Here is a 23142-nt window from a genome sequence, read left to right as displayed (position 1 = left end):
CGGCATATTCCAGGTTTTCACACATACTTATATATAAAATATCAATTTGTTTGATAATAATTATTCTTATAAGAATATTAATAACATAATCTTAAAATTAGTTTAAGATTGTGTTTAAAAGGGAATTTTTTACACAGATGTCAAATAAAATAATGTTTATTCAAATGATAATTTTTGTAATATTCAGTCATTATTTTTCTTCTTTGGTTACTCGCTTTGGTCATTAACTTGTTTTGAAATAATATTATAAATCATTAAACATATATACTTTACGGTCATCAAATAATACTAGAGGATTCAGTTTTTTTAAAACATCTTGAGCATCGTAGATGAGGATATCGTCTCTATCAAGCCAGCGCCAGTTTGTCCCACTCATTTGATTAATTTTTAATTGATATTTTTTCACATTTTGCTTGAATTATTTTCGTGACAATACCTAATAATTCTTATAAAAAACGATACTTTTAAAAATTTGCCTCTTGAAATGATAATTAATAAGTTTAAAATTAAAGAATTGTGAACAAACTCTTTTTCCATTTTACTTAAACTTAAATACGGCGTATAGCACGGAATAATGAATGTATGTATAAAATGTTTTGAACCTAATTCCGTTCATATAATTTCTAATAAAATATTTCAAATATGGTTAATAAAATACTAGTACGCAATTACCTCATTTGTTTATTTATAATTTCATTTTTTGTTAAAAAATGTAAACACATTTAATATTCTTATTAGATTCATTAAAATAAGTATAATATAAAACAATGTAATTCCCTATTTACGTGTTTCAAACGGAATAATGTACTTCGTGTGAGAAGAGCGAACATAATTCCGTCTATTTAAAAAAGTATTTTTATATAAAGAAAACTTTTAAAAATAATTCAGCAATAGAAAATATAATTTAAATAGATCATAATTAATCAACAAATTAAAAAATAAATTAAAAAATAAACACACTTCACTTTTAATATCCTTACGAAGATCACCTTCAGTCCTAGCTGTCACTTACAGTATATTGTGTTGCACAAAGCTCAGTCGTCGACTGACTGACAAAAACTTTTATTTTCAATACATAAACAAAATAGATGCAATTAAAACACAGAATATTGATCTAATAAATAGCAAAGTTTGTGTTGCAATTTTTCACTTGTTGAAACATTTTATCAATTTCTTATTTCAATTAGTATAAAGAAATAGCACGTAATAACGTACTAGGCCGTAATTGTGTACGTTTACCTTATTAAAAAATATGATGCGTCGTATATAACCTTTTATATACATGAAGTTCAATTAAAGTTATTAAGAAAATGTACGTTTATGTCAGATATATTTTCTTTTTTCGTAGAAGCTTTACAAAATTGTTAAATTATTTTTTTAGGATGCCCAAAAATTGAAAAAAATGGAGATAAAGAAAACATTTCAAACATTAACAATATGATTAATAACGAAAATGCTAATGTTCCTAAAAAAAGAGGTCGACCTCGAAAATTAAATGTTAATTAAATTAAATAATATAAAAATATATGTTACATAAACTGTTTCACTTTTATAAAGTACAAATGTTTCTGCAAAATTCTGGAAATGACATGAAAAATTAAAAATTATTTAAGATATGTACATATGAATGCATGATATAAAATTATATTTATGTTTTATGTAAAGTGTTTTAATTAAAGTTTATGCAAAATATTACTACGTTGATTTGAATTATTTTTAAAAATACATAAAAAATAGCTTTTTCTTTACTTGTAGGTATGAAAAATTTAGTAAATTTGAAGGTTATCTAGAGGGGTGCCAATAACTGGAACATATAGGTGCCAATGACTGGTGCTTGCAGTGACAATAACTGGAAATTTGTGTTAGCATATAATTATTTAACAATTATAAAGTTGCAGTGTATTTTCGTATTAAATTAATTACTGCATTGTATTCTGCATTAAATTTTCAATACATATGTTACAATTATTGTTGAATTATATTAGTTTTTATATTTTAAATTAATTCTTGAAATCAAAATTTAGCCTTAAGGTGCCAATGACTGGGTCAATTACCCTATCATTTAATTACTTAAAAATTACTAAGTATTTGTACTGGTAAAGAAAATTTTTGTGGAATTGTTGAAATATTAGAAAAAAAAATTTTAATTCAAAACCACTTTGTAAATGATACCAATTCCAGACAGGATAATTTTCAGTATAAAGGAAAAGGGTTACACTCTTGGCCGTATGTGCATACACTTTTTTTGTCCTTTTTTCTAACACACGTGTTGCCATGACAACACGTGTGTTAGAAAAGGACAAAAAAAGTGTAGGCACATACGGCCAGGAGTGTACAGTGTACAGAGAACGACGCCTACTATTAAAAAAGATAATAATTGTAAAAATAATTATACTAAAATAAATTTCTAGGTATTAATTAAATAATATACAATATTTAGTAACTTATACAATTGACACAAAATTTTATTTTTGTTTATATGTTTCTCAATATTTTACTTCTTAGAAAACTAACCTCAAAAAATGTTGCTTTTATATGAGAAATTTTATTAATAAATGAAGAAATTGTTAAAAAAATTACATATTGTATGCAATTTTTTTTTGTATATTAAATTTGAATAATAAAATATTTGATAATATTAATAAATAGCATATTTTAATTAAAGAATAGTTTAAATTAATTTTCACTTATAAGAAGGTGTCGTTAACTGTTATTTCATATTTTTAAAACTAGTATTATCAGGGTGTCTACTCTCTAAATCTGAATTAGTAAAAAAGTTTACTAATTTCAATTAGTGACTCACTTTTTGCTTCTCAATTAGTAAAATTTTACTAATTATTAGTAACTTTTACTAACAATTAGTAAAATTTAACTAATTCTAAAGCAAAAAGTGAGTCACTAATTTAAATTAGTAAACATTTTTACTAATTCAGATTTAGAGAGTACTAGTCCTGGAAGTCCTGGAAATGTCCTGGAATTTGAAAAAATGTCCTGGAATGTCCTTGAAAGTCCTGGAATTTTAATTTTTGTCCTTGAATTTTTTATATTTTGCTTTTAAATTTTCAAAAATTTATAATTAAAATAACTATAATTAAATAAGTAAAATGAAAATTTACTTAAGTGATTAATTAATTTTTTAATAATTTCTGAAAACAATAGTTAAACTAAAAAATTTTTTAATCCTTAAGGTCATCCAATTTAATGTCCTGGAAAAATAAGGAATTTGTCCTGGAAAGTCCTGAAAAAGTCCTGGAATTTTAATTCAGATTTTAGTAGACACCCTGATTATAAATTTTTATCAAAGTATTGTATAATTTTAAACATATTTATCAAAAATTTCAAACTGAATCTTTTATTTTAAACAAAATATATTAAAATAATATTCTACAGTGTTAGATAAAATAAAGATATATGACAATAAATAATAAAAATAAAGAAGAATAATAATTGTTTTCATAAGAGGATTGAATAACTTTTTTTTAAAACATTTTTATAATGTGGAATTTAATACTTGTGGATTATAAATTTAAAATTCTTAAGGAAAGAGAATACATACTTTATTTAGAATAGAAGCTTTAAAGAGTGCGTACGGCTTCAGACAAAACTAAATGGATTACAAGATTACTATACTTTTTTTTATTCAGTCTACTAGCTGTCTGAAATGTCTGTAAATTTTATTTAATATTTTTATTTCTAATTAACATAATAATATAATAATGATTATATTATATATTTATAATTAGAATTAATTTGATTGATGCTCTTTTTTATTTTTTCTCTACAATTTCACATTTAACAATAAAATTTTCTCTAATTTGTATAATTTATATTTTAATGTATGTTTTAAAAATTAATTTTTAATTAAATCAAAAGTGTGAGCAATTTTATTTTTAGCAGCACACTTTCAATAATTAAAAGTTGCATTTGATTATTTATAAATTATAAAAAGTTAAATTTATAAAATTTCTTACTGTATATATGTAAAAGTGGTTGGATAAAAAATTGTGACAATAATTTCATAATTTTTACTTATTACAAAAAAAAAAATTAAAATTTATTATTTCTAATAGAGATGATCAGTGTATATAACAATTTCTAATTTTGCGCGTGGTCCAATCTTAACGGAAGTAAAATACGCCTCGACCAATCAGAATCTTTTGCTAATTAGGTATAATTTTTAATTTCCACTATTGGTCAGGTAGCGGTAAACTCATTTTCATTTTCATGAAAAGTGATTATTGTCACCATTTGTCTCTAAGACATCGTTCTATGTGGACGTATAGAGTGTCATTATAATTTTTCTGTGAATTTTTCAAATATATTTTAACTGTTCAAATATATATACATAATGGATTCGTTGAATGAATCTGCCGTCAAATTGAAGAAAAATTTGAACTTTGACATTATACAACATCTTCCACTTGAAATTGCTCAATGGATTTTTCGTCTTTTGGATGTGTCATCAATTTTAAGTGCAATTAAAGTTTCCAAAAAATGGGAAACTGTTTACAAGTCAGATTGCATTTTAAAGGAGAAAGTGTCCAATCATTTGTGGCGTGAGAAGAAAAAAGTAAAAATTCTTCCAATTAGTCCATCAACATCTCTATCTCCAAGATCAAAAATTGAAAGCGCATTTAAAGTTATGTCATTGTCTTCTATTTTGAAACCAATTCAAAAAAATTGCAATGACAACAATCGACTGTCAATGGGAGTTCGACTTTCGCCTTTAAGTTCCAAAATGTTTGTGCAAAATTCAACATCAATTGTCAAGCCAATTGACAATTATTCTCGTCGTAAAAAGCATCGAAGTTTAAATTCTAAGGAGAATAATAATAATAATTATTGTCTTAAGAAAAATTGCGATGGAAGAACTCGAATTATTCTTAATTCTCAACGACGATTAAAATTTTTTGATACGAGCAATTTTTAATTGCCTGGTGAATTGTATAAATTAGTTTTTTTTTTTTCACTTATATTGATTATATGTTTGTTACTGTTCTGTAATGTGTCATATTTATAGTTACATTTATTTTATATTGTAATTTTTAAATTATTTATTGGCTCTTTACTGATATTTAGTTACATGTTTATCAATATTAATTAGGTTTTGTAATTTTTTACAAATTTTATTTTTAAATTTATGCATTTCAAATGGTAATTATTTATGATCTGTAATTTTTTTGTCTTTTCAATATTTTTATCTATATGAATTTTTATTTATGTCGATATTTATTTTGATGAAAACTTGTTAAAAATAATATTTTGTAACTATTATTGTAAACAGATTTTTTAATGTAAAATCAAAAATTTATGTATATGTAACAATGTTTGCAGATTTGTAATATTTATTTTGTAAATATGTAAATTTTCAGTTTCCACTTTTTGTTAATAAAATTTTCTAAATAATTATTTAAATAATCATTTTGTATTTTATTGTCTATACCCTTAAATTTGAAAAATTAGACGCTATATATAAGTTATTTCTGCTGAATCTGTATAAAAATTCTTCTATTTTATTGAAAGATTTATATTTTAATTTAAAAAGGATTTTGTTTTTAAAAATTGTTATTTAATGCAGATAATTAACTACTAATTATGAAAGTGAGAAAAATTGATGTAGTAGAGTATATTGATTTTTTTTTTTTATAAAGTAAAATAAAATATCAAATAAGCAAATATAAATTAAAAATATGATAAATTTAATTATTTATTAAATGTAAATTTAGTTTAGTTTTTTAAAAAAAACATGAAGTTAATTTGTATTTTCTTTTAACCTTACAATTTAAAAAAAAATCATTTTTCAAATATACCTAAAATTTTGATTTAGAAAATTTTTGCCAAGGGAAGAAAAGTTTCAGTTTTTCTTCGACTTTTAAATAATGTTAACAACAAAAATTTTTTTCAACCCCTTCGCAGTCGACTAGAAAAATCGTTTGTCAAAACTAACAAATATCACTAACACCCTTTTAAAATTTAAGAGATGAAATTAGTATCTCAGAAAAAATTTGTTAGATTTTGATAAAACTTGTTACTTGGGGGTCTTCGGGGTCGCTGATTACGAATATGAAGTCAGATTTTCAAAATTCAAAATGTCGGATCCAATATGGTGGCCATCAAATTTGAAAATCAATCAGATTTTGCTTAAATTAGAAAAAATTAGAATAGAAAACAAAAAATTTAACTGAATTTAAGATGTTGACTTAAACACGTGAAATTGTCATATATACACTTATTTTCTACGTTAAATACTTTTTGAAATATATCTAAGTGAATATGCACTTATTTAGATTTAAAAAGAGTGATGTAGTAATATTTTTAATACACTCAATATTAATTATATTATTCGAAAATTACAAAAAAAAAAAAAAATTGAATTTAGCTGAGGATTAAATGTACGCGATGATACCGCTCAGTAGACTACAAACGTTAATTACTGAAATAAGCCATGGTATATATATATAGGAAGCGTTTCTAATATTAATCATAGCGATCCCGACAAAGAGAAGTTTGTCCGCATAAGAGAAAGGGCGGGAAAAAAAAGGAGAATAAAAGAGACGCACACATAAAGGGGCTTGAGGTTAAATTACACTCCAGTAGCTCATGACTGGTATTGTTTTCTGATCTTGTCTAATATGCCCGGGCTTTTCCTCTCTCTATACACATCATTCAGGCGCCTTCACAAGAAAAGGCGGATCGAGGTGTTTCATTTGAATCGTGGGTGGACGTATCGCCTACCAGGAAATTAGTGACGGATATATGATACTTATTGTGACTAAATCCCTCAAGGGGGGTCTTAAACCCTTTTCATTCAATCAATTTCAAATTATTTACATTTGGATAGACTAATGGCATTTCTCCAAGTTGTCTCTTTAAATTTCTCAAACCAGGTCTTGTGGGCCATTACTAAATCCAATATAGGCCGTACGAAACAAGAGACTAATTAAGGGTCCGGATGCATTAACTCAATTTAGACTCTTTAACTCTTTAGTCTTTTAGAGACGCCTTCGTGGAGTTTACATCCAATTGTATATATGCTTTAAAACCCTTCGCAGTCTATATAGTAGAAAAATCGTATGTGGGCCCAAAACGGTGAAAAAAAAAGGTTTCCAAACAAATATATTATCGTATTAAAAGTTTTTGGGGTCGCTGAATTCAAATTTAAGGTCATATTTAAAAAATTCAAAATGGTCAACCTAATATGGCGGAAAAATTTAAAATTGATTCGATTCGTTCAAAATTCGGTACTTGAGGGTTTTTTGGGGTCGCTGAATCTAAATTTAAGGCCAGATTCAACAAATTCAAAATTTGGATTCATAGACTCCAAAACAATCCGAGTACCGAATTTTGAACAAATCGAATCAATTTAAAAATTTTCCGCCTTATTGGTTTTGACATTTAAAAATTTTTTAATTTAACCACAAATTTTGATTCAGCTACCCCAAAAACCCCCGAGTACCAAATTTTGAACGAATCGATAATCAATTAAAAATTTTTCCGCCATATTGGGTCCGACATTTTGAATTTTTTAAATCTGACCTCAAATTTTAATTTAACGACCCCAAAATGCCCTAAAGGAACAATTTTTATGCAAATCTCGTCAATTTAAAAATTTTTTTGGACGCCATATTGGGTCTGCCATTTAGAATTTTTAAATCTTACCTCAAATTCGGATTCAGTGACCCCGATAACCTTAGTATACCCATTGACACTCAAATCGAATTATGTTTAGTATTTTTTTTTCTAAGGTGGACATATATATATATGTCCAAAATCACAAAGGTGGCACTATTTTTTTTTGGTCATATATGGGGCCATCGACTGTCAATGGGTTCAAATGACTTTCAAAAAAAATAAATATTATATGATTGTGAATGACGAACTTCGATTTTTGCGTTTTAATGTAATAAGTGGAAAAGTGTATACATTTTTCTTAATTTCAAATTTATTTGCTTTCAGGATTCCGGAGCTGGAGCGCCAACAGATGACGATGATTCAGCAAGAAATTGTAAAAGGTTAGTATTATTTGATTTATCAGAATATTTCATAAAAAAGTAAACTTGTCTTTAAAAAGCATTTGCAGATATCTAATTTTATTATACATATACATATATAGTTTCGGAATAACAGTTCGATTTTAAGAAAGAAAACTGAAAACCAGTTATGGAATTTAATATTCTTTCTAAAATTAATAGAGAAAAGTTATCTACCTGATCAAGAGCTACTGGTCACTATTAACAGTAATTGCAACTTTTACAGAATTTACATATAGCCCGGTTATCTCGACATATTATTGGTCATCAGTGGCTCACGGTTCATTGAACTCGTATCTTAAAATATATATCTATATAGACAAGGCGCGACAGTTACGATCTTAATGAAATGAGAAACAAAGAAAAGACGAGTCGACTTACGATAAAGGCGACTGCGATACGGGTCGCAGGGAAAATTAACGAGTGTAAATTGCTGTTCAATATTATATATATAGTGATTTACGTTCGAGCTCTGCGGAAGCGCTCGAATATGAGCGAGTTAGATTAAGTCAGAAGTCGAAAAGAAATCTTTTGTATTTGCTCCCTTTAAATTTTAAACCACACCATAAACAATATGATTTATAGTGACACTAAAAGCACTCTCAGGTAATTTGTGCCGGAATTTAACAATATAATGACAATATATATACATTACGCACAGGGAAAATTTATCATTGAGTCGAAATTGCTGCAATTGCTTTATTAACATTGCGTTAACAAAAATTGCGCTACTATTCACTTAAGAGTAGCTTAAAGATTACAATTTTTTTTTTTTCATTAAAAAAAGGCATCTAATTTTGATTAATTTTCGCCCAAATTTGGTAGTAAATGCTGTTTATAATAAAAAAGCTTACTAATGGTTTAAAATTAAGTCAAACTATCTAATGTTGTAAATCTCTTTGTATTGACATTGTCATCCGTAGATGAGCCAATATGCAGTTCTGATCTCGGCTATACACTCTAAATCTGAATCAGTGAAAATTTCATTGAATTCAAATCAGTGGCTCAGTTTTCTTTAATTCACCAATGGAATTTCACTGGGAATAAGTATAAAAACCACTGATTCTCAGTGAAATTCCACTGGTGAATTAAAGAAAACTGAGCCACTAATTTGAATTCAGTGAAATTTTCACTGATTCAGATTTAGAGTGTAAGCATCTAGTCGGTATTTTTATGATCGGCAATGCAGAGTTCCGAAAAATGGAAGAAGGTTTGCGAATTTTACTGAAATTTTCTTCCGTTTCCTTTTCGACGGCTGGTAAGAAATGAATCTGTATTGACAATCGAATACATTATCATTTTATAATTTAAATTTTAATGTTATATTATCAAGTATTTTGTATATAGATTTAAAAAAATTTAATTTAGATAAATAGAAAATATTTAGAAGAATATAGAAGTTTAATCATAATAATTGCAAGTTTCTTTTCGTTTGAAAATGGTGTGTTTTTTCCATATCGGTTTTCTATTCTTTTTCTTTTTTTTTGTTTTTAATTTTAACGTCTATTTCTTTTTCATAACACAGAATGTATATAAACACTGTGATTTCCAGTTAAAACAACTTGGCCTTTACAACATAAAATGTGCAACATAAAGTCAGGATTCTATCCTTTTTTATTACTCCTTTTTGCCAATTTAATCTTCCTTGAGTATTCTTGCAATAATATCAGAGGCTGGGCAAAATCTAAAACTTTTTATTCCGTTGAGAAAAATTTTTTTTTCTCTTCTCTCCAAACAAAATGTAACACACATTTTTTTTCCTTTTATCTTCTCCAATTTCGTTTCGTTGTGCAAAAAATAAAACCAAGATCTCCTTCTCTCTCTCTCGATGCACGATAGGGCGATTCGTTTATAAATTCTAATCTCGACAATAACCTGAGCACTGTTTCTCGATAACGACAGTTTAATGTGCATAAAAGCGAAAGTCGTTATTACGGTTGTTACCTTCAGCACTGTATATATATATATATATATATATATATATACTTTTTGATGATGATGATGATTTTTATGGGTGCATTGTTATTGGTATCGTTGACATTATAATGATTTTTATTTTAACGCCTGAACGTTATGACTGAATTGACCTTTTTCATGGTAATTATTTATCGTTTCTCTCTTTTATAACAAACATTTTAACAACAGTTTTTCGAAACTGAGCTGTATTTAATTTCATTTATTATACAATATTAATTCTCAATGATCCGTTAAAATTTGTCAATAAAAAGTCAAATTTTAATAAACAAAAAAAAATTATAAAATGGGTATTTTTTTAAAAAATACTTTCACTGATTAAAAAATTGAAATAGAATAATAAAAACAAATAATTTTTAATTCTAAAAATGTTTAAATATATACTATTTTTCCAAAGCATAAAAATTTCGAGTGGAAATTTTGTTACTATTATGAAGATTTTGTCCATGAACGTATAGGTTAATTTTCAGGTAGACCTACTTTTTGATATAATTATTTTTTGTTTTGAGGAAGAAAACTTTTTCTTATACTAATAATAACAGTATATCCTGTGAATATTATGCAATTCTTTAAACTTATTGTGCAAGATTTTATGAACCGTAGTTTTCTTTTGCAACAAACGGATTAACGAAATAGCCTATTCTTTTGGTATTTCCCTTCGTTGTTCCACGCGAGAATTTATATATACAAGAAACTTGACTTCCTCTTCTATGAAAGAAGGTAATAATTATTACAGTGATGCCTTGTCACCGCACTAAGAAAGAAAGTCAATTAGATTTTCTCTAGCCCAAACAAACAGATTACAAAATCATTAGCATTGATATATAACCACGTTCATCTCTATTACATATATAATAGATTTATTATTTAATTTATGTATCTATTTATAAAAACACAGTAGGAAGTTCACTGATGGTTTTTCTTTTATAACTTCTTCGTTTATAATTAATATTTATAAGAAATAAACATAACGTTTTTCTCAACTTGTGTAACTTTCTATTGTTTTATAACACTATACACAGCATGCAGAGAATTTATTTAGGTACATATATATTTAAAAAGTTTACACAATTTAGTAAAGTAAATTTTTAAGATATTATCTAATTAATCTCATTTTAGATCGAGTACAATGAATTGTTTATAAAAATTTTGCAAAATAGGTTATTTTCTGTTAAAAATTAATAAAGATTTTTTTTTATCGTCGTAATTTCCCATCTCTGGAATTCCGGAAATTCCTTAGAACAACTTGCAATTTTGATAAGTAATATAATTATGACATATTTGTAGGTTCGATTAAATAAAACTTTTATGAAACATGACTTCCGTCAAATTTAAATAAGGATAAATATATTTTCATATTCCAATCAATTGTAACAAAGGTCAATTTTTTAAATATAAAAGTTCTTTTAAATTATCATATTAGGCTTAATAAAAATTTTGACAATTGTTTTTTTTTTTTTAATTTAACTTTATAAATTTTTAGTTATTAAGTTGAATAAATTTTATATCGACTGCGTTAATTTGGTAATGTAAATATTTTGTCACTCAATATTTAAACTTACAAGAAACAACAGTAAAAATACCGTTTTTGATAAACAAAAAATATGATTATTGCCTTTTTATAAAAGTAAATATTACGCGCATTGTAAGTTGAGAGAAATAAATATTACGTTGAATAAGAATAATTACAAACAAAAAATACTGTAATATGTACCTGATACCAACGATAGTCAACAAACGAAACTGCGCTTGCGCTACTGCAACTCTCTCATTGGTAGAAAAAGGCGCTCTTATTTAAAATGCTTTAATTTAAGAAAACGAATAAAAAATACTGTAAGTGTTTTTATTGTTTTCATATTTAGTTAAACTTACTTCTATTAAAACGTTGTTTATTATAGAAAAAAAAATTCTTTTTAATTGGCAAATATTATTTCTACTGAAAATAAATTTTAAAATATTTTATAAAAATTAATGCTGATTAGAAAACATAAATAAACACAAAAATAATAAATTTAACACTTATGGGTTTTTTTTTATTTTCGAAACATTTTCTTATAATAAAGCGTTATTAATAAACGCGCCTTTTTCTACAAATAAGCACAGTTTTCCTAAAAGTATCAAATTGAAGACCAAAAATTGCATCAAATCTTTGCAACGTTTTGATGCACATAAGTTATATCAAAAAGAGATCGTTTTGTGTATCATTTTTAGAAATGATACACGAAACAGTCTCATTTTTTGATGCAAAAAATTTAATCAATTTATATAAATCATGGCCGAATTGAATCGACTCAAAATTAAACGAATTTTTTTCAGATATTTTGGTAATAGTACAATTGCGGAGACCATTTCAGTATTTAATTTGAAAATGAAAATAACAGAAAATCAATGACAATGTGCAATTCGATAATTAAAAAGTAATAAATAATAAACATAACCTAAAATGCATTAGAAAAAATTTGTCGATAAAATCAATATAGCCGAGCTTTTTAGAAGGTAGATGGCAGCACTCATCTTTTTTTATATTTTTTCTGAATAGTTTTTATAAAAAGCAAAACTCTTACTTGCTAAACGGAAATATTGGTCAAAAAGATGTATTATTATCAAAAAAAAGTAATATTGTAATCAATAATATTGGTTTAAATCAGAAATTAATTATTTTCAACTATATTTTTAATATAATAATTCATTATTTTTTGCAATATTTTTAATGAAAAATTAATTTTTTCACAAATATTTTTGATCAAATAATAAATATTTTTTTTAATCAAAAATATTGGTGAAATAAATTGATTTTTTAATCAAAAATATTGGTGAAAAAAATTAATATCTTTATCAAAGAAAAGGTGAAAAATATTAATTTTTAATTGAAACATTGGTGAAAAATATTTATTATTTAATCAAAAATATTTGTGAAAAAATTAATTTTTCATTAAAAATATTGCAAAAAATAATGAATTATTTTATTAAAAATATTGTTGAAAATAATTAATTTCTGATTTAAACCAATATTATTGATTACAATATTACTTTTTTTGATAACATAATACATCTTTTTGACCAATATTTCCGTTTAGCAAGTAAGAGTTTTGCTTTTTATAAAAACGATTCAGAAAAAATTTAAAGAAAGAAAAAAGATGAGTGCCGCCATCTACCTTCTAAAAAGCTCGGCTATATTGATTTTATCGACAAATGTTTTCTCATGCATTTTAGGTTATGTTTATAAGCTGACCACTTTTTAATTATCGAATTGATTTTCTGTTATTTTCATTTTCAAATTAAATAGTGAAATAGTCTCCGCAATTGTACTATTACCAAAATATCTGAAAAAAATTCGTTTAATTTTGAGTCGATTCAATTCGGCCATGATTGATATAAATTGATTAAATTTTTTGCATCAAAAAATGAGACCGTTTCGTGTATCATTTCTAAAAATGATACACAAAACGATCTCTTTTTGATATAACTTATGTGCATCAAAACGTTGCAATAGAAAAAGGTACAACCAAGTTTACTGTGCGAGTGTAATTTAGAGATTAATTTTTTTCCGTGTATCTTTAGTTTTTTCCGCATGGACACAAAGACACTCTAGAACCGTGTTTTGTGATTTTTTTTTATCTACCTTGTGTTTAAGAGCAAGAAATTAACTTTTATTGGACGCGGAACATGAAAATCGATAAAATCAAATACATATATGTTGTGTGTATGGTGCACCATATAGTTGGTCCAAGTCACGTTTTGGCGACTGGGACGCATCAGCCGTTATTTTGGGTCGACCCCTCGTAAAAGCGCACCAAGGGAACAAGTATTGGATACGTGGCCTTTAACGAAGACCAGTTAAAGGTCATACTGCAAAATATACACTCTCGTAACCCAACCGCTATACAATGGGGAAGAGAACGACGTCATCAGCAGAGTGATCTCTGTCATGAGGAAATGGAAACCGCACGTGTGTAACACGGAACTCGCCATTCGACACACGTTCTAGTCGTTCTTTTTGCGTATAAAAAGATATCCCTTCTTCTCCACTAAACTGTAGAAAAAAAAAAAAAAACTAAAATCGATGTTGACTCTTAATTTTTCAGAACTTGGCGTCTATTATTTTTTAATCCTATTTTCGACTTTATGAAAAAAATGTGAATTTTTCCGTCTTTTATTGTAAAAAATGCGATTAATTGATTTTTTCAAAAATTTGAATGGCATTTTTTTTAAATTGAAACGGAGAAGCAAAAATCATTTCCCATATGATAAAGTAGGTTTTCGTTCTTAAAAAGTAAAAATTATCTTGAAAAAAAAAATTTATCTGATTTGAATAAACGGTTAGCTTTACTATTGTCAAATAAACATTTACTTTTGAACAAAATAATTTTTACTTTTAATTAAATAAACTTTATTTGATCCAATAATTTCTGTACAATTTGAAACAAGTATCATTTTATTGACTAAAACAATAATTAAAAATAAAAAAAAAATTTTTTAATTTAAAAAAAACTGCAGTGAAATTTAAAATTTATTAAATAATATAATTTTTAAAATTTTTAACAATTAGAAATTGTATAAAAACTTTTAATTTTGATTTAAATGCAATTTTTATTTGTTAAAAAATTAAAGTAAACTTTTTAAAATTTCATCGAAGCTTTTTTAAAATTGAAATCATTTTTTTCATCAAAAATATACATTTATATATTAAACTTTTTTTCCTATTCTATGTCTGTTTCTGTCTCAAATATTTAAAGATAATTTTAATTATTTTATTGGTTGATTGGAAATAATTTAAATCATTTATAAATAATAATTGATTAGATATAATTTCAATTATTTTCTAATTTATCCATTGTCTGAATTTTTTAGAATGCGAAAAGTAGTATATAAGTTTTTGTTAAATTTTATCTCTCATTGTTTTAAGAAAAAAAAAAATTGACTTTAATGTTTTTTTAATAATAAAATTAATTTTTAAAATAATTGTATTTAAATAGATTTAACAATGAATGTGAATTAATCCTGTTAATAATATTTCAATTGCATTGATAGGATCAAAATCTCGATTGTTCTGTTTATCTCTTATCTGTTTAACCAATAAGAGTATATATATATATATACATTATATGCATTCATTTCTGAGACTTACTTTCAACGATCGCCCTACACGATTTACCACCTACGTTTTCAATGTAAAGTGCTTTATTTCAAATTGTCAAGTATAGTATAGTTTGTCTAGAATTAAAACACGATAAAAATCATGAAGTTAAAAAAAATCCAGGTTTTTAAATCTGACTTTTATATATATATATATATATATATATATATATATATATAACATAACCTTTAAATTCAAGTCATTTTTGGCGGGGAATACAGAGAGAGATGAGGGAAGGGGGAAGGACTTACTGCTTTATTAGGGTCTTAAAACAAACATAACCTCAAAATTTAGGTCATTTCTGGCGGGGGAGGGGACTTGCGGCTATATTCAGAGTCTTGAAACGAACATAACCTTAAAATTTATGTCATTTTGGAGGAGGAGGGGAAATGAGAGGAGGGAGGGGAGACTTGCGGCTATATTCAAAGCCTTGAAACGAACATAACCTCAAAATTTAAGCCATTTCTGACGCGGGAGAGGAGGGGACTTGCGGCTATATTCAGAGCCTTGAAACGAACATAACCTCAAAATTTAGGAGGGGGGGACGCCCCCCTCCTAGGTCAAGAATTCTTGAAACAGCGGCGGCGATATCTTTTTGTAATATAGGAAGATATACATTATATGAATATTTAATTTAATTTTTAAATAGTTACTTTTTTAATAAATACTTAAACGATAAAGTTATAGTAATTGTCTCCATTGTCCCCACTTGCCATTTGTCATAAATCTCTTCAACTACCACACCCTGCTCTAGTGAAAATTTAGTAACTTTATAGTAACTTTTAATTTTAACAATAAAGTCACTAAATTTTCACATCCTAAATTAACTTTTGCAATATTGATATCTTTAGAAATATTAATAACGTTGAGTGTTATAGAGAAGGAGATATAGGTGAGACTATATCGACTGCTTCGCGTGTCAATTTAGAAAACGATTCATTTTCGCCGCGAGGTAAACATAGTATAGGGGATTACATATTTACAATATTGTCTAAGTATTTGTAATTAAATGTACATCGTCGTAGCGCTTCGATCTAGATTTATAACAGCAATTAAGAGAAGATTCCGCCACCTCAAAGTGCTCAGTAGGTACGAAACTACCGATAGAGCAATTATCGTTAATTGCAATCTCCAATCAAGAGACTCCTGCGCTCTCGGTTATAAGATCGTCGACCTCAAGACGGCGGTTCTAATATATATATATGTGATATAAGGAAACTATAAGATCACGCTAATCGCATGTCTGTCAAGTTCACATTCGTTTGTCAAAATATGTGAAACAAAAAAAATTTATTTTTTTGATGAATTTTTTTTTTAATGACACTTTTTTGAGAATGAATTTGCACTTTTAAAAAAGCTTTTTATATACTTCTTGATTGGTTGAACGAGGGAGTATGAATTCTATACATTTATCACCTTTTCGCCGGTCACGTAGAACACGTACTCGCGCCATCGTAGGAGGAGGCCTTTAATGGCTCTTGATAATTCAAGAGGGAACATCTGGAAGACGAAGTTCCCGTCGAAGGCCTTCAATTACTTTCATCCCTCAGCTTAAAGTGTGCTGAAAAAAAAATAATTAATAGCGCCCTTAAATCTAAATATTTTTACCGGATATCTCAACTTTATGATAATTAAATTGAAAACTAATAATAAATTTATATAATTTTCGTAAATATCTAATTTTATACTTTCAGTTGAGCATATTTATATTCAATTGTATTATTTAATTATGTAAAATAATTTTTTTTTTTATTATTTTAGTAAATTAAAAAATAAAGGATGAAATTATTATTATGACCCGAGTCGAAATTTAGACTCTCCTATAAGTTCTCTAAAAACCTCCTTTTATCTTCCTTTTATTCTCTCCAACACTTTCATACCCTCTTTTCGACCTCGAATTTGCAAAAGTGGAAATATCTGCTATATTGGAGGCTGAAAGGAGGGTTTAAAGATGACTAGAGAGGCGTAAAAGAGGTTGAAAAAAACAGAAAAAATAAAATTAAAAAAATGTAAAAATTGGATTTTTTTTCTTATGGACATTATTTATTGACCCTATTGAAGATATATTTCGTCGATTGAGGGCAGAAACACGCCAATTCAGGCGAATGTTGAGAAACATGACAATCTAAAAAATATTAGGGAAACCTGCCATTCCAGTGAAGATTTCAAAAACATGCCATCTCAGATGTCAAATTTTTGTTGATTGTTTTAGGTTGGTAACACTGTAAACGAAAAATTGATGAGTCAAAATAATTAATATTTTGTTGAATATTGATGGTTAAGTCGGTAGAACCTTTAATAATTTTATTATCAATAATTATACTTTTCTTAATTTTTAATATTGATTTCAAGAATAAAATTTTGTTAACTTTAATATAACATTCTCAAGAAAGTATTACCAACCTAAAACAATCAACAAAAATTTGACATCTGAAATGGTATGTTTTTGAAATCTTCACTGAATGGCAGGTTTCCCTAATATTTTTTAGATTGTCATGTTTCTCAACATTCGCCTGAATTGGCGTGTTTCTGCCCTCAATCGACGATTTATTGGTCTTTGTCGTAATACTATAAAACTTTTAGGAGGAATAAAACTTGGAAAAATTCAAATTAAGAAAAAATTCCAAGACCTCTTTTCAACCTCTAAACATGCAGATTTGAAAATAAGCTCATGATTTCAGGCTGAAAAGAGACTGAGAAAATCGAGGGTGAAAAGAGGGAGAAATTTCGACTCGGGGATATTTTATAGTTTGAATAGTTTTGAAATAAGTGTTATAATTTGTCATTACACGGAGAGAAATAGATGGTAAGAACTTATGATCTTAAGATGGTAAAAAGTAGATGTTATCCGGTACTATCATTATGCTACTCGGTACTATCAAAGATGTTACAAAAAATATGGTTATGTTACCCACTACAATCAAGATGTTACTCCGTACAATCTTTATTGTAACTGATAGAATCTAGATAGCTGTCCGTATATTTAAGATCAACTATGGTACCTGGTACTATCTAGATAGTACCCCGTACCATCTATTTCTCTCCGTGTATTTTTAAAATTTTATAAAAAATTGTTTACCGCCATAATAAATTGACGGAAAAAAAAATTCAAAAAAAAAAAGAACTCTGATCAGTGAAGTGTAATAGAAAATAAGATGGACACCATCATTGGCGTTAAATCATTGCAACTCCGTGACGAAGGCTAATGACTTTGCGGTGAAGCGCTTAGTCAATTTAGGTACGTGCCTCTTGTCCGATTTAGTCGTGAAAGTAGTTGTGTGTCTCTCTGTCATAAAAGTCAGAAACAGTATACTCGAATGGTACAGAGTGAAATTAGACTTTCAACCAATGGATTTGAAATTGTTGAAGAAAATAATTCTGTTGTCATAAGGATGGACAATATGTGGCATGAAAATGAATTTCAATGCAAATAGTGACATCTATTCTTTTTCTATTTTCAATAGAGGAAAAAATAAATTTCAATAAGAGAGAAAATTTATTCTAATGCATAATGAAGAAGATTCATTACAAGAGAAATTTTCTTTCTTTATTTAATTAAGTGTTTTATTGATTTGTTTAAATATGAAAAATTAACCTTTTTTTTAAATAACAGATACATTTAAATTATTTCTGAAAAAAATTTAGTGTAATGCGAAATAATATAAATTTGACACAAATTGATAAAATTTGTTTGTATATATTTGCTTTTTTTTGACATTTATTTTTTCGTAGATATAAATGATACACGTATATATATATATAAATAATCGATAAAGACAAAATTTCTTTCGTCTTGAAAATTTAAGCAAATGTTTTATGAGACTATTTTCAACCCTCTTTTATGACTTTTCAAACATTATTTCTTCATAAGTAAACCATAAACGTGTGGTACAGACGAACGTTGGCTCATGAAAATGTCGTTAAAGTGATTGATTTCACTACTTACGTTCAATGTACACATCTTCTGCCTAAAGTATACTATATAATCACATCTAAAATTGTCAGCTACAAATTTTATTGGCATCTTTTAGTAACAAATATTGCGTAAACATGTAATTTAAAATTTGTTTAAATGTTGAAAAAATTTTATACACTTAAAAATGTGTCTTGGTAGTATATATGTTACCGTCAAAACCTGAAGATCAGGTAATTCGCGAAATGCCTAGGCAATTCGGGGAATGCCTATGATTTTAGGAAACACTCGAATTTCCTGGACATTCATAGTCACTTTCCGAATTGCCTAGTCATTTCGTGAATTAACTAGGCAATTCGAGAAATGCCGAGACCGTTTTGGGCAAATTGGAAAATTGATTAAAAGATTGACTTTAGCGTCATTTATTGACAAAAACAAATAGAAATTGAGATTCTAATATACCTTTACAAGTCGATTGAATTGTTTACTATTAATTAGTCTCTCGTATACCGTTCCTTTGTACACATCATTCGAAATGACTGACGAAAATTGTACGCAGCAGTGGAAAAGTGATTTCTATGAAGCAGTTAAAAAATCACCTCATTATAAAGTAATGTCGCAAGAACAATATGAAGAAATTTTAAAAGATGTGCTGGATGCAAAATTAAATGGAGCAAAATGTAGTCGTCAGTATAGGAGATTGAATAGATACGACGTTTTACAAGTTGCGGGCGTTTGTAAATTAATCAAGAAGTAAAAAGAAGTTTATTGACAAGGAACAAGTTCTTACAAATGAAAGCATTTCCCTGCGATCTATTGCAACTCAGCAATCGAACACAACTGGGCAAGGATTCTTCCGCTGCAATTGTACGAAGTCCTGTAGTACGAAGAGGTGTTTATGCAAAAAAAGTAATGTGCTTTGTAATTCAAAATGTCATCACAGCTCCACCTGCTGCAATAAGTAATCCTACTTATTGTACTTATTTGTAGACTTACGTAAAATAATAATTTTTCCATTGACCTATAAATGTTATATACCCAAAGTCAATCTTTTAATCAATTTTCCAATTTGCCCAAAACGGTCCCGGCATTTCTCGAATTGCCTAGTTAATTCGCGAAATGACTAGGAAATTCGGAAAGTGACTATGAATGTCTAGGAAATTCGAGTGTTTCCTAAAATCATAGGCATTCCCCGAATTGCCTAGGCATTTCGCGAATTACCTGATCTTCGGGTTTTGCCGGTCTAAAATTTTGAGGGATGATAGATTAGGGTACAAGAAATCTCGCTGTTCTCCGAAAAATACATAATTTTGAGTTTAATTATTAAAAAATGATGTTTAAAAAGTGAGATTTTTAAACGAAAATGAAAACAAACATGGCGGCGCATACACAGACGTTGCTTGAGTGTGTCAGTGCTCCAGTAAATAGCGCCAATTCGAGTAAGTGGCCACTCAATGAACTACTATTAAATACATTATTTTACTATTTATTGCTTTATATTTATTATTTTCGCGTTAAGTTATAGTAAATGAGCACAGAAAAAACTTGGACTCATTTTTGTTGCAACTCATTTTCTTTTGGGTATCGAAATGAGTATGGGACAAACTTCATGTTATTCAAAATGATATTGGCTGGAATTTCAGATTTCTAAGTTGGCATCATAAGCAGAGTAATTTTGTATTTCAATTATTGTTTCTAATATTTCAACAACACCAGAAAGATTATTTTGACCAGTACGAATATTTAGAAGTTTTTAAATAAAAATTATTTATTATTATTTACGTAGATAATAATTAATTTCATAAGTTTTTAAATTTACCGCTATTATTTAAGTTGGCAGTACCGTTCCTGTTGTCAAAACACATGTTTTCATTTTTCTAACCTAAAAACATATTTCCTTTATTATTTTATTACGCGATTACAACCCACACAGCACAACATCTTACACCAGGCCTACAGCAGGCTTACATGTAAGGTTTGTAAGGTAACATCGTAAGCCCATAGTAGACTTACAGTAAACCTAAAATGTCCGCCTTACAGTAAGCTTACATGGTAGGGTCGAGGTAAGCTTACATGGTAGGGTCGAGGTAAGCTTACACGGTAAGGTCGAGGTAAGCTTACACGGTAAGGTCGAGGTAAGCTTACATGGTAGGGTCGAGGTAAGCTTACATGGTAGGGTCGAGGTAAGCTTACATGGTAGGGTCGAGGTAAGCTTACACGGTAAGGTCGAGGTAAGCTTATGAGTAAAGGCTGTGGTAAGGTTATTATTAAGTTGTAAGGTTGAGGTAAGGTTGTGGTAAGCTTACAAGGTAAGGCAAGTTATATTCAAATAATAACACAGCCACACAAAAAAAAAAAAGTACCCGGGCCGGGAAATGAGACCATCATTTTTTGATGTATTTTGATGCGCTGAACACGAATCTGAAGTCCGTTTAGCTCCATCACGTCAGGATTTTGACATAACCTCAAAAAACATAGCTGATTTTAAATGACAGGAGAAATTTTTTAAATAATGGCAGATTTGCTTGAATCTTGTTACTCGGGGGTTTTTGGGGTCGCTGATTACGAATTTAACGTCAGATTTAATAAATTCAAAATGGCGGATCCAATATGGCGGACGAATTTTTAAAAAGTAGTTGGATTTTTACGAAAATTGGTATCTAGGGGTTTTGGGAGTCGCTGATTACAAATTTATCGTCAGATTATTCAAATTCAAAATGGCGGACGAGTTTTTAAAAAATAGTCGAATTTTTATGTAACTTGGCCGATACTGGGGTTCCGAGTCCCTGCATCGTAATACGTTTCCTACGTGTGTCTGCCATGACGGCATCAAAGCCATTATCCAGGGACTTAGCCGGATAGCGGACAAACTCCGTTGCCCACCGTCACCGCGTGGAGGTACCCTGGATGCAGACACATGTAGAAACATAAAGATATTTGACCACCGTACTATATCTGCCATTTTACATTTGAATAATCTGACGTTAAATTCGTAATCAGCGACTCCAAAAAACCCCATGATACCAATTTTTGTAAAAATCCAACTACTTTTTAAAAATTTGTCCGCCATATTGGATCCGCCATTTTGAATAATCTGACAATAAATTTGTAATCAGCGACTCCCAAAACCCCTAGATACCAATTTTCGTAAAAATCCAACTACTTTTTAAAAATTCGTCCGCCATATTGGATCCGCCATTTTGAATTTATTAAATCTGACGTTAAATTCGTAATCAGCGACCCCAAAAACCCCCGAGTAACAAGATTCAAGCAAATCTGCCATTATTTAAAAAATTTCTCCTGTCATTTAAAATCAGCTATGTTTTTTGAGGTTATGTCAAAATCCTGACGTGATGGAGCTAAACGGACTTCAGATTCGTGTTCAGCGCATCAAAATACATCAAAAAATGATGGTCTCATTTCCCGGCCCGGGTACTTTTTTTTTTTTGTGTGGCTGTGTAATATTAATAATAAAAAAATTTTTCTTTTGCCTTATTCTATTTTGGGAACCTATCATTTCGCAGAAAGTTTTGAAAACAAATTTGGGAGGAGTAGGATTCGAACCCGGGACCGAAGTATATACCTAACAACCTAACCAACTGAGCTAAACGGGGAACTGACAATGAGATAAGTAATCTTACTTTTAAAGTGGAACCAAGAAGATAATCAACTCCTTAAAAGCAAGATTACTTTTCTCATTGTCAGTTCCCCGTTTAGCTCAGTTGGTTAGGTTGTTAGGTATATACTTCGGTCCCGGGTTCGAATCCTACTCCTCCCAAATTTGTTTTCAAAACTTTCTGCGAAATGATAGGTTCCCAAAATAGAATAAGGCAAAAGAAAAATTTTTTTATTGAATATTTATTTATTATTAATATTATTATTTGAATATAACTTGCCTTACCTTGTAAGCTTACCACAACCTTACCTCAACCTTACAACTTAATAATAACCTTACCACAGCCTTTACTCATAAGCTTACCTCGACCTTACCGTGTAAGCTTACCTCGACCCTACCATGTAAGCTTACCTCGACCCTACCATGTAAGCTTACCTCGACCCTACCATGTAAGCTTACCTCGACCCTACCA

At 28.2% G+C, this 23142-nt stretch overlaps 1 protein-coding gene across 2 annotated transcripts in view; it reads left to right on the top strand.

Annotated features, from left to right (window-relative positions):
• Positions 1–23142, top strand: part of LOC127289444 (protein phosphatase Slingshot) — a 233056-nt gene that overhangs the window by 25216 nt on the left and 184698 nt on the right. For both annotated transcript variants that reach the window (XM_051317379.1, XM_051317378.1), the window contains exon 2: positions 7957–8012. In XM_051317379.1, the coding sequence (XP_051173336.1) occupies positions 7957–8012 (56 nt within the window). The remainder of the gene's footprint in view (positions 1–7956; positions 8013–23142) is intronic.

Source organism: Leptopilina boulardi, unplaced genomic scaffold (genome assembly GCF_019393585.1).
Source record: "Leptopilina boulardi isolate dan_hultmark-lab unplaced genomic scaffold, ZJU_Lbou_2.1 LbouV2_408, whole genome shotgun sequence".
NCBI lineage: Eukaryota > Metazoa > Arthropoda > Insecta > Hymenoptera > Figitidae > Leptopilina > Leptopilina boulardi.
This window is presented reverse-complemented; position numbering and strand designations above follow the sequence as displayed.